Source organism: Brachyistius frenatus, unplaced genomic scaffold (genome assembly GCF_029030835.1).
Source record: "Brachyistius frenatus isolate BFR_SWC_R1_liver_20210118 unplaced genomic scaffold, ASM2903083v1 Contig_56, whole genome shotgun sequence".
Lineage (NCBI taxonomy): Eukaryota > Metazoa > Chordata > Actinopteri > Embiotocidae > Brachyistius > Brachyistius frenatus.
Window position 1 is genome coordinate 1,889,843 of NW_027210655.1, and position 12,658 is coordinate 1,902,500.

The following is a 12,658-nucleotide window of genomic DNA, read 5'->3' on the forward strand; positions in this document are numbered from 1 at the left end:
CATTCTTCTCTTTTAATAAGTGAGTTTTGTTATGACCCATTGCAGATTTGTTTGTTTTTTAAGGCTCTGAGCACATTAAAGCAATTTTGGGTACGTGAGAATATCAGTGTTGGCAGCTACAGCAAGCCGTCTAGTGTTTGGCTCCGTGCAGCGCCGCTCTGGAGGGGAGTTTTCCTTCATAAATTATGCGCATACCCTGATTTATGTCAAAATACCATTATCTCTTCATTCATTACACCACTTTTCCATATATTTCATTTGTTATTGGTCCTAAATGTAGTAAATTAGAATATGTTTTAAGTCAACTGGACTCTGTGTAGCAAGTGTTTTCTATGAACGTGAAATTGTACCATCTTTAGGTAATCAAACTCATATTTTCTATCTTTCTTTATGCACATATTGGTGCAAGAATGTATCGAAGATCTGTCTCGTGTCTGACATTCCTTGTAACGCAACAACTTTCTTTAATGGACTAAATTCATGTAGACTCGAATGGACTCGTGTTAAATAAACTACCGCAGGCACAAAACTACCGGACTGAAAGCGTGTAAATGTTTTAATACTTGGTGTGTACATATTTACGGAAACAAATAAATGTTTATCGATGAGCTGCCGTTGTGTTTATTTCTCGAAAAGGGGAAGGGTAGGATGCATGTGAACGTTCAATAAGTGCATATGACAGCAGCTGAAGTGCTGCTGTAGGTTCGTCAAGAGGAGCTCTTGAGTTATGGCGGGCCGAGCACCGTTCGGTAGCCCGTTCTGAACGCCAGGGAAAACAACAGAGCATCTTAATATAAGTTACAATCCACCACACGGCTTTCAATAAAATTATTGCAAAGATATTACATTCATTTTTACAACAAAAACACACTTTAAAAAAAAAAAAAAAAGACGTTTTTACCAGGCTAAACAGTGAAAACTGTGTTTTAAAAAAAGAAAAACATATGAATTACTTAATGACAAAACAAGGGGAGGGAAAAACACTGCGATGACTTTTGAATAGCATTTGTAGTAAATGACACATCTTACCTGGCCACTTTTCTATTTACAAAAAAAAAAAAAGTTGATTTGACAAATATCAAACCAGGATATTGCAGACTTTCTGCAAGTCAGCAGAAAAAAACAAAACAAACAGACCACGAATGTCATACAGACGAGGCTCGGAGCTGTGAAACTCCACAAAAGAACCAAAAAAAAAAAAAAAAAAAGAAGAAGAAAGAAACCCCATTTTGCTCGACAGTCTGAACTGTTTTGCTCCTCTGATCAAATTCATCTGCCTCAGACAGTTTCGTGGTTCTGTAAAGAGTCTCGAGTCTCCAGAGGCGCCTGTTTCTGAACCTCAGTGTGATGAATAATTCTCTGGAAGCTCGTCCAAGGAGATGACTGTGTACTCTGCCGTCTTTCCGTTCTCCCTGGGCTCCTCTTCGTGGATGAACGTCTCCATCTCCACCTCCCTCTGCTGGTTCGAGGAGTTCGTTTTGGTCTCCGGCTGGGATGCCTGGCGCGGTCCGTTCCACCTGCGCAGGAAGAAACGGCGGAAATTTAACCCCGGCGTTTAAAAAAAAAAAAAAGGTTATAGCATATATAAAGATATGATTCTGTTTTCTGAGACGTAAGACTCACTTGTCTCTGGTGGCGATGGCGATGCAGAGCGTTACAAGTATTGCGACACCAACGACAAAACCAACGATAATGATCCAACCTGGACATAAGGGAGAGGAGGCGTTACCAGCGTGAAATGTTTTCAACCAGAGTTTAATCACGCAGAAATTTTAATTTTGGAAATGTAAAATGTTTCCTGGACTCACCTGGTGTACTGTGTCCTTTGTGCTGATCTGGTTCCGGATTGAGAAGTTCCACCCTTCCTTGCGGGCCTTGAAAATAAAGGAACAAAGAATTAAGCTTAAACTCTTATATCGGCAAGCAATAAAACTACCACAAAAAAAAAATATGTGTCGGAAATGATTTTTGTGGAGTTAGAGGATATTCACCATTAACGAGTGATCGACCGCTGGGTTTGTTTAATTGCACACCGTCCGTCGGTTCTTGCACCTTTCTCCCGTTTTCAGATTTAGGATCGGGGCTCGAAGTGCTCATCGTGGCGGTTGAATCCGAACCGGGGTTTTCGGCGTGATATTCATTTTCCGTTCCGAACCCGGAAATCTCTTCATCTCCAGTTACCATCGCGCTGATCGCGGTGGTCGAATCTGAGCTCGAGCCCTCGGCGTCCGTCGTGGAGGAAGAGCTCTGAGTAACTGTAACGCTCCGCGCTGTGGTCGTGGAATCTTTATCTTCACGCATTCCCGAGCCGGACATCTCTTCATCTCCGGAGCCCGAATCGGAGATCACCGCGCTCGCCGTGGCGGCTGAGTCCCAACCGGATTCGCCGCCGTCCGTCGCGACGGCGGAGCTCGGCGCGGGTGAAACGGTCGCGCTCGTGTCGTCTTTATCTCCGGGCGTTCCCGATTCCGGCGCCTCTCCGTCTCCGGACCCGGAGTCAGACATCATCGTGCCGAGGGAGGTCGACGGGCCTGAGCTGGAGCCGGTCGTGGAGATAGAGCTCCGACCGGGAGAGGAAGCTGTGGCTGCGTAATGTCGCGGAGACGCCGGAGGCGGCGACGTCGTCGTCGGCGCCTCCCGCGGCGCTGCCCTCGGTCGCGTTACTGTCTTTTGAGTCGGCGGGCGGCCGCTCGGGCGCCCGGGCGGTCGTGAACCGTTTCGGCGGTTGGGTCGTGAGCGTCGGCAGGAAAAAGCGATCGACGAGGAAACCGTCCGTCATGGCCTCTCGGACGACCTCGTCCCCGAGGCTGTCGGGGATCTGGGTCCCAGCTGGGACAAAAGAAAAGAGAGAAATCCACTTTGAAGTATTTAACCTACCAGCCCTGACACGAGCGGAAAGGAAAGTTACTGAGTGTTATTTAACGTGTCAACAAAGGACCACACAGGGATTACGTGCTTCGCCCCAGATTCTTGTGTTAGCTTGTTTGGCGGGTTGACTTTGATAAGGCGTGGTGAGAGCTGGCAATGATTAACCGGGGTGACTAATGGTGCTTTAGTGGGTTAACAAAAGAGCGTCAGTGTCATCAAAGGAGCAGTTTCAATAATTGACGCACCCAACGCATCACAGCAAATTATCACTGCTCTGCTTTTGTTGGAAGTAAGCCATCGTCGCACGGCGAAGGAAGGAAGGAATGAAAGAGGAGAAGAAGAAAAAAAAAATCAGGCAACTCGTTTATAATATATTGAATGCGTATTTTCATTTTCTTTGTTCATTTAAATGCATGTTAGAATTAAGTTTTGCGGTTCTTTTTTTTTTTTTTTTTTTTTTTTACTTATTTCCATTTTATGCTACTTAATACTTCTCGACTTCTTTTCACCAGGAAATATTACACTTTTTAACTTGACTATATTCACCCAAAAGCGACACGTTACTTCCTAGACTAATTTTGACCTTTAGAAAATGACACAATAAGCTTGCAAAATACAATGTATCAAAAGCTATTGGTTTCCAGCCTTTATAGTACTACCACTTATCAACAACAAAAAAGAGCAATTTCTATGAGTTTCAATGTCATTGAGTTGTGATCAGTTCCATCAAATAAAATTGTTTTTTTTTTCCTCCCCTCTTAACTTTACAGATAGTTTCATTTAAATGATTGTTCAGGGCCCAGTGGGTATGAATTTGTCCAATATTTCACTGAATAAAAGCAAACATTTGAGCAGAATCGAGGTACGAATACCAAATTTGTGTTGCAAAATAAATGTAGTTTTTTTTTTTTCTTTATACCCCATCTTTTACACAGTGAACTTCTAAAAAAAAAGTACAATATAAGTACTTTGATACTTTAAAAACATTTAGCTGATAATACTTCTATACTTGTGGTGGTATTTTAAATGCTGTAATGAAGTATTGTTTCCACCACTGACAATAATAAGCTACCTGTCAGTTACCTACAATGATTAAAAGACCAAAAAAAAAAGGCCAATGATTGAAATCACAACTCCCCCCCCCCCTTCTGCATTTCGGCCCTGTCACGTTCAGCTCCGGTGTTCCCGATGAGGTTACCGGTCGCACAAACTTGTGTAACGGCTCTTTGCCGCTATTTGGTTTCACCTTATTCACGCACTAATGCACCTCCTGGAGCAGCTCGGAACATTTTTTACAAAGACTTCTGTGTGTAACCTGGAGGCGCCAATGCGACCTGTGCACCGACACTGAAATACGACTCTGGCAGAAAAGAGTTCGAGCTGAAACATAAAGAGCATCTCAGGTGGCGGCAGGGAATGTGCTGACTCACGGGTAAAGAAAAGGACACCATGGGAATTATTGAAATTTCAGGGAGTCTGTATGAAAGAATGACTTTGTGTGTCAGACTGAAAAAGCTCTGAGATGGAAAGGTGAGATGTTGTCAAAGAATTTCACTGGCCAGCATTGAAACTGTCGCCTGGATGAGGATGTAAAGCTTCATTTCATGGTTTCTCAAAGATAAAATCAGATGACTAGTAGAATGTACACGGATATTGTGTTTTCTAAGTGTTAAAGAGAAATAAAGTGTTTAAAAACAGATAAAATCTTAAAAAAAAAAAAAAGATTTACTTACTATTAACAGGTGTCGAGTGGACGACAGCAAGAAGTCCAAGAAAAAACCCCAAAGGAAGATTCCTCATTTTCGCAGCAGTGAAAAATGATGGAGCTGTGAACTGACGTCAACTCTCAGCGAGCCGCAACTATTTGGCACAGTGAACTGATGAATTGAGGTAAATGAATGATGTCTTTGCCTTTTATACAGCAGGTAGGTGTCACAAAGGCTGGCTTCACACACACACACACACACACACACACACACACACACACACACACACACACACACACGTACGCAGGAAGCACACCTGTTAACACACGCTCTCTTCTTCACACACTTTCTCACGGCTTTTTTTTTTCTTTTTTCCTTTTCTTACTCAGCCACACCAGATAGTGCTTATCAGGACAACATTACTCATAAAAAAACAAAAGTACCAGTTTGTTTCAGGTCATTATAACTCAAAATAAAATTGCAGCAAATACCACAGACAAGGCTGTAAATCTTTGCTTTTATGTTTAAAGGCTACGTAACAATGTATTTGCTGTAACATGTTTATAAAATATCAACTACGTGTATGTTAAAAAAAAAAAAAAAAAAAATCATCACAACAAGAAGCTAATTTTCTTGTTTGTATTATTCCAAAAGTTTCTCTTAGATTTGGACCCTCGTGTTGTAAATTGACCACTCAGAGCAGTAAAAATAGTGCATACATAGTGAAAATTGTGTATATTTGTGATATAAACTTATATTTGCTGACAATTACACGTGAAATGTCAGAATAGCTGATGTCTATTGAGCCAAAACAGTGTGAAATTAGTTCATGATAATACAAATTGTATGCAACTATTGAAATGGCCTCGTCCAAATTAGCATCTCTTTAATTGGCAGGTGTATATTCAATAAACAAACAAGTACATTAAACAGGTGTACTCGACCTGACAAGAAAAAATAAGAATGCAAATACAGAAGAAGAAGAAAAAAGGGCATTGATTGACTGAAGAACGATCAATATGGTCAGCTAACTTTCTCTGCTTCCGCTTGTCTACTTATGAGCTAATATTTACTCACAGAAATGTAAGATTTCGGGGCATTTTTCACTTTTTGAGCGACATTTTAGCGAGATGGAAAGATGTATTTCAAAATAAAATGTAAACCCGATAATATATTTTGAGACACAACAAAAACTGTTGAGGATAAAAACACAATAACGGCAACCACCGCCGTCAATTATAGGCGAGCGTGTCGAAGAAGACGAGGTTAGAAACAAACATCAGGCATCGCTGGATCTTTTTTTGTTTGTTTGTTTTTATGGCGCTCAAGCAGCAGTTTATGGGAGAGTGAAAGTATTTTAGCACTTCTTGAGAAACCACGTTCCGGGAAAAGTCAAATCTGTTGGCAGCTCGAGACCTCAAATTATACGCGGCCCTGGATAGGCATGAAACAACACACCCTTTCTCATCAGTACTTCCTTATCAGTCTGTCGTTATCTTGCAGCACTCACATATCACGGGAGGAAGCCAGGGAAGATTTGAACATCTCTGGCCGTGTTTCAAAAAAAAAAAAAAAAAATCACAGTATGTAAATGTAAACTTCACGAGGAAGAATTTGCCACAAAGTCAGCTCGGTATCATCTCCCTGCAGGCGCCGGGTAGTGTATATAATGCCTGTTTGTGATACGCCGGTATTTGACGGAAATTGATGTGTCACTGCAGAGTTGTGGCCTCTGGTTATCTGGCATGTTCACCAAGTTGCGACATTCGTCATGAGTTACTCAGCATGTGTGGGTGAGCTCTTGTCCAGACTTGCGTTTCCGCACCCAGCCGTTCATTTTCTGTTACTGTTCCAAATGGAATTTTTTTTCGGTATATTTTCTATGATGCGCAACTTGAATGACCGCGAGGCTCAAACACGCATCTGTCTTTTCACATGTGTGCAATAGTCAGTTTTCGCTGGCGAGACACCGCGAGTGATTCAGCATGCAAATCATTCACTTTGTCAGACATTGGTTGTCCACGAGGTCAAACAGCCCTTTCGATACTTGAATTATAACGACACTGTTTTTTTTTTTTGATAGAAATTGTAGTCCTGATTTTAGAGAAGTAAAAAAAAAAAAAAATGATATAAGTATGGGGAAAAAGGCGTAACTATGAAAGCTAACGTTGTGTTTCATCATCACTTAAACATCAATGGATTTTTCAACTCACATGAAGGTGAATCAATAATGACTGAATTCTTGTTTTAAGGTTTTAGCCGTGTCTTGACATTTGGAGATGTTTTGACCCGGAGCGGATTTTCAATGCGGTCGAACCTTTTTCATATTTCAAAAGCGGGACTTGGTGTGTAGTGGTGAACATTTGGCCTCTGGTGTTGTGAGGTTTGTCTTTCAAAAATTCCAGTGCATTTAAATAAAAAGTAAGAGCCTGAATTTTAAAAACATGGCCCGAACACAAGCCTGCTCGGCCAAATGTCTTATACATGAGCAAAATCTAAGAGGGGGAATTTTAGCGGTCGTGTTTTTCTCCCTCCATCTTAGTTTTGCCACATTTTCAAAGATGGCGCAGGATTTTCTGGATAATGATATGTATACATGTATACATATATATATATATATATATGAATGGATAAACACTCACAAAGCAGCATGTGCTTTTCAAGTCCACAGGGGCATGTGCAGACCAGTTAGCAGCATTCCTTTCGCTGCCCCCGCTCTGCCTCTTTGTTATCTCATGTTTCATGAAAACATCATCTTCGTTCTTGTCTCCAAAATCCAAAGGAAACTGAGCCCAGCGATGTGCTGGCATCAATTGGCACCAATGAAAAAAGCAAGAGAAAACAGCCACGGCCTTTATCGACGGTACGAGGTGCGATCAAAATGTTTTGTGACTGCTCCATTTGTTGAGCGAACCGAGCTGAACAGCACACGGAGCGATAATGTTTGCAAGTAATCTACGTTACTCCGCGGGATCAAAATCGGCATCTGAATTATACCTGTTTTTGCGACCAATGATATGTCTGCATTTCACGATTTCACCACGGACCGACAGCGCACATCAAATTTTGTGTTGGACTCGGGAAATCTGCAACGGAGACCCTTGAAATGCTTCAGAAACTCTCGTAATGAAGCAAGTAACCGGGGTCAGCTGTGTTGAGAGGCGTTTACGTTTCAAGAGGGGCAGAACGTCGCCGTCGGCGACCGAAGGTCAGGAGCGCGACCGGGCGGGTTTCTTTGACATTTGTGGGGTTTTGCGCCATGAAAACCTTACCGGTTGATTTTTGGTGCCTAAATCTAAGGTACCTTTACTTTTCATTCATTCTTACTGTTTTACCTGCTTTGATGTGATAACGAGTTGTCATTTAACTTCTGACAAATTGCTACTCCAGTTCTCAACTTCCTGCCTCACATTCGTAAAAGCTCACTCGCGTCCATTAGTCACATGACAGTTGTGGGGAGAGAAAACAGGATTGTTTATTGCTTGACTACCGTTCAATTTTGACCATATGAATCAATGTGAAAAGGATTTATCAACCCCGACAGAGAAGATTAATGGTTTAAATGAAATGGAAATATTACATTCGCTGGATGTTTTGAGGAGGTTAATGCATCACTGTTCACACAAATTATTATTACTATTATACTATCGCTTCAATTCTAGAGATTGACACCATATCGTACACTTCTATGGGATAAGACATGGAAATCTCAATGAAATCCATGATTGCACATTTGTGTTTCAAGCCACTGAAGTGATTTGTCATGAATATAATGAAAACATTGAATGATAGTCCTCAATAATGTTCAGTGGACGAAGAATACAAAGAGGCCGATATAAAGGAATACAAATCAGAAAACACGTCTTGCAAAGTTTGGAGGTCAACTAAAACCTCCTGACATGCTTGTACTTTTTTCATATCCCACAACTAGAAGAAGACGGTTTTAAAACTGTAAGAAGCTTCTTAGTGGTGAATCACTGTACAGTAAATTACATTCTGAGAAGCTGAATAAGTCACACGGAGAACACTGGTGATTTATTGACCTGTAAAACAATCCTGAGGAAGTATGGGGCTGCCATAACATCATAAAAAAAAGATATAAACCACTGACACCATGACCCCCCCCCCACCCCCCTCCCTCCCGGATGGGAGGAGTACAGGGCAGTAGTGGAGGACTTTGTAGTGGGCGGGTAGAAATCGGGTAGAAATCACCTCCTTCTGAGAGATCACCAGAGAGATGGTGGTCGACTTCAGGAGGAAGACGACGGCTCCACAACCGCTGAGAGTTCTGGGAGAGGAGGTGGACATGGTGGAGGATTACAAGTACCTGGGTGTCTCCATGACAACAGACTGAACTGGAAGGCCGACATTCGACGCTGTCTACAAGAAGGGGATGAGTCGACTCTTTTTCCTGAGGAAACTTCGATCCTTCAATGTGTGCAGCGAGAAGTTAGAGATGTTCTACCATCTGTTGTTCTGTACTTCTCCGTAGTCTGCTAGGGAGGAGGATGGGGGGGGGGGGGGGGGGGCTTTGGAGCCGGCGACACCAACAGATTTAACAAACTGGTTAAGAAGGCCGGCTCCATCATTGGCTGCAAACTGAACAGTCTGGAAAAGGTGGCGGAGAGGAGGACGCTGAAGAAATTATTATCCATATCTGATAATCCTGACCACCCTCTCCACCACCTGCTGCAGGGACAGCTCAGCACTTTCTCCGAAAGACTCCTCCAGCTCCGCTGTCACAAGGACCGACGCGGGAGATCATTCCTGCCTCCTCACCTCTCGCCAAATCCATCACACAACAATGACACCCTTGCACTGCTGTTGTTTCTTGTTTTAATTCATTGCACTGTTGTTTAGTTAGTTCATTTAATATTATTATATTTTATTGTATAGAATGTGCATTTTTTTTTTTTTTTTATTATATTCAATATTTTAGCCCTGTATATGCTGCGAGAATGTAAAAATTTCCCTCTGAGGGATTAATAAAGTATCTATCTATCTATCTATCTATCTATCTATCTATCTATCTATCTATCTATCTATCTATCTATCTATCTATCTATCTATCTATCTATCTATCTATCTATCTATAGTTCAGCTATACTGTAATAAAACCATGATAAATAATACATGTTTGATGTAGGTGTGGAAATCAGTAGAATTTGTCCCCCTGGACTTCTCATGGAGTTCTCATGTGATTGACTTGTCACAGCATGGACACGGCAGGAGATATTCAAGTTAACTGATTATTAGCTATAGTGTGAATACGATATCAAAAGTTAACCGCGGTTATATAAGCTGCACCCATGTTTACTCAGCTGTTGTGACACTGGCTGGATTGCTTTTCATCGTATTGCCCGGCAGCAAAGAGAGAGAAAGCTGTTTCACTGAAGGGCAGGTGGCAGGCTTCAGGCTGAACCACTTAAGAGCATTGACTTCATCTTTTAGTTTCATCCTCAAACAGCAGATAGTTTCACTTAAGCGGGTGTTGTCGAAAAGAGAACATTTACTTGACCTGTTCAAATTCGTTCTCAATGATGCAACCGTCATTAAGACCGAGGTTTATATTCACCACGATAAATGTTGCAAGGCTGGCATTTATCCTTGTTTCTGAGGTCGAAACTTGACACAGAAAAACATGAAAAAACACACGAAGGGCAGAGTGCAGCTTCTTTTCCGTCTTAAGTAGGTTAATCGTGTCCTACGGGTTGAAGGAAGTACCTGGGAAAGGCCCATTCAGACTGATGTAACATGACAAATTGGTTACAAATAAAATAAATATGCAAATTGACCCATGAACCCTGTCGCGAATATCCCGACTAAACAGGCCAAATAAACACGAACACGTTAATAAACAAAATGTTGTGCCATTTATGAATGACAATTCTTTGGAAAATCTGATCATGGTTCCGCCTTCTTTAAAATACATATCTGCAATGTTTGTACATAATTTCTCTCAGGTAAAATAAAATAACCACAATAATACTCAATGGAATAAAGTGGAAAAAAAAAAAAAAAAAGTCCAGTATCTTCATTTGTCACATTTAGAAAACAGTTTCTCTTCCTGGTTGACTAAGCTGAAATTCAGTTTTCCTTGTTAATCAAATGCCAATGTAGCGTGCCAGGTCCTCAAGCAGATCACTGACAAATATCAACCATAAGTCTCATCATACCATGTTTAGTTTGCGTGATTTAAAATAAAATATATATTCTTGGTTTGGCTTTTTTGTGCCAGTTTTTCATTTTAAAAGTGTCTTTCTTTTACATTTACAATTCCTCTATTATCTTTTATCAATATTGTGTCATCTGCAACGTTTTGTAGATTTCTCCAGTGTTGCACGGAATTTCTGTCAGTTAAGGAGAAGTATTCAAAGCGTTAAAGTTGACGTCACAAGGAAGTGGACAAAAGTAATACCTTCAAACTGGTCACATTGTCACATCTAATTCAAAGGCTGGAGTCTCTTTGTCTGGTAGATTAAATAAGTATTTCTTCCTTGTTCACTAGAACTCAGCTGACTGCCTCCCCAGTTTGCTGTTAGAAATCATGTTCATTTTTTTAATATATTAAAACTATGATTTTATTTTTCTAATATTTTTTGTAAACCTGCTCAAATTTTTCTGTGTTATTTTTGCGATTTACATTTATCTTGTACATTCATGACAGTCCATCCAATAATTGTCGGGATATTTCCACTCTGAACAACAACAACAACAACAACAACAAAAGTCAAAATCGGCTCTACATGAAAAGTCCCGGGATCGTCATTTTGTTACCAAAATGCTAACAGCATTTAAATCGGGAAATGTATCCAAAGTGCAATCAAAATATAGTAATTAGTGTTAAAGATCACGCGGCCTCCTTTTCTACAACCCTGTTTGTCCAGTGTTTATGTCACTGGTGCAGCTGGAGAATTTGACGACACTTGACTCTTACTTTGTCGGGGAATCTCACACGAGACTGACATCTGCCAGATTAAAGATTGGCCATAATGGGAACTTCCACCGAGCACTCTCCCAGAGTTGTTTGAAGTCACTCTTTCCCAGACGAAATAAGACTTGGACTTTATTCAAGAGTAAACAAAGCCGATCTATCTGGAGGAGTGGCTGCACGGAATAATGGCAGGTTATTCCAAATTGAAATCCTTCAAGCTAACAGATAGCATGTTCAGACTAGATGCACCAGTTGTTCTTAAATAGACCGCGTTAAGATTTATGGCTTCTTACAAAATTAAAACACCCATGGTTTTGCATTCCCAGTTATTGCATATTCGTTATATACGCTGCTCAAAAAAAATAAAAAGGGAACACTTAAACAACACATCCCAGATCTCGATGAATGAAATATTCCGGTTGAAAATCTTTATTCATCACATAGTGGAATGTGTTGAGAACAAAATAACATAAGAATGATCAATGGAAATCAAAATCGTTGTCCCACGGAGGTCTGGATTCAGAATCACACTCGAAATAAAAGTGGAAAAATCAGATCACAGGCTGATCCAACTTCTGTGGAAATTCCTCAAGACAAGTCCAAATGAGTCTCAGTAGTGTGCGTGTCCTCCACGTACCTGTATCACTCCCTACAACGCCTGGGCATGCTCCTGATGAGACAACAGGATGTTCTCCTGAGGGATCTCCTCCCAGACCTGGATCAAAGCAGCAGTCCACTCCCGGACAGTCTGCGGTGCGACGTGGCGTCGGTGGACGGAACGAGACACGATGTCCCGGATGTGCTGGATTGGATTCAGGTCCGGGGGACGGGCGGGCCGGTCCGTAGCGTCGATGCCTTCATCGTGCAGGAACTGCTGACACACTCCAGCCACACGAGGCCGAGCATCGTCCTGCATCAGAAGGAACCCAGGGCCCGCTGCACCAGCAGATGGTCTTCAACGGGTCTGAGGATCTCATCCCAGGACCTAATGGCAGTCAGGGTACCTCTGGCTAACACATGGAGGGCTGTGCGGCCCTCCGAAGAAACGCCTCCCCAGACCGTCGCTGACCCGCCGCCGAACCGGTCACGCTGGAGGATGTTGCAGGCAAACAGAACGTCCTCCACGGCGTCTCCGGACTCCGTCACGTCT

The 12,658-nt window shown here is 41.8% G+C and overlaps 1 protein-coding gene across 1 annotated transcript; it reads right to left on the reverse strand.

Annotated features, from left to right (window-relative positions):
• Positions 1-530: 530 nt before the first annotated feature.
• On the reverse strand, positions 531-4,740 carry LOC138624855 (osteocalcin 2-like). Its single transcript, XM_069705400.1, has 5 exons — positions 4,602-4,740; positions 1,992-2,829; positions 1,809-1,874; positions 1,624-1,702; positions 531-1,517 (listed from the first exon to the last, which is right to left on the reverse strand). Exons 2-5 carry the CDS (start codon positions 2,506-2,508, stop codon positions 1,340-1,342), a joined length of 840 nt encoding a protein of 279 aa, XP_069561501.1. The 5' UTR covers positions 2,509-2,829; positions 4,602-4,740; the 3' UTR covers positions 531-1,339.
• Positions 4,741-12,658: the final 7,918 nt, after the last annotated feature.

Bases quoted from the DNA above. Each gene is read 5' to 3' on its own strand.
- LOC138624855 (XM_069705400.1), bottom strand. From the start codon at position 2,508: ATGATGTCTGACTCCGGGTCCGGAGACGGAGAGGCGCCGGAATCGGGA. The intron at 1,875-1,991 runs GTGAATATCCTC...TTTATTTTCAAG, and splicing joins CGGTCGATCACTCGTTAATG to GCCCGCAAGGAAGGGTGGAA. The intron at 1,518-1,623 runs GTGAGTCTTACG...CTTCCTGCGCAG, and splicing joins GCCATCGCCACCAGAGACAA to GTGGAACGGACCGCGCCAGG.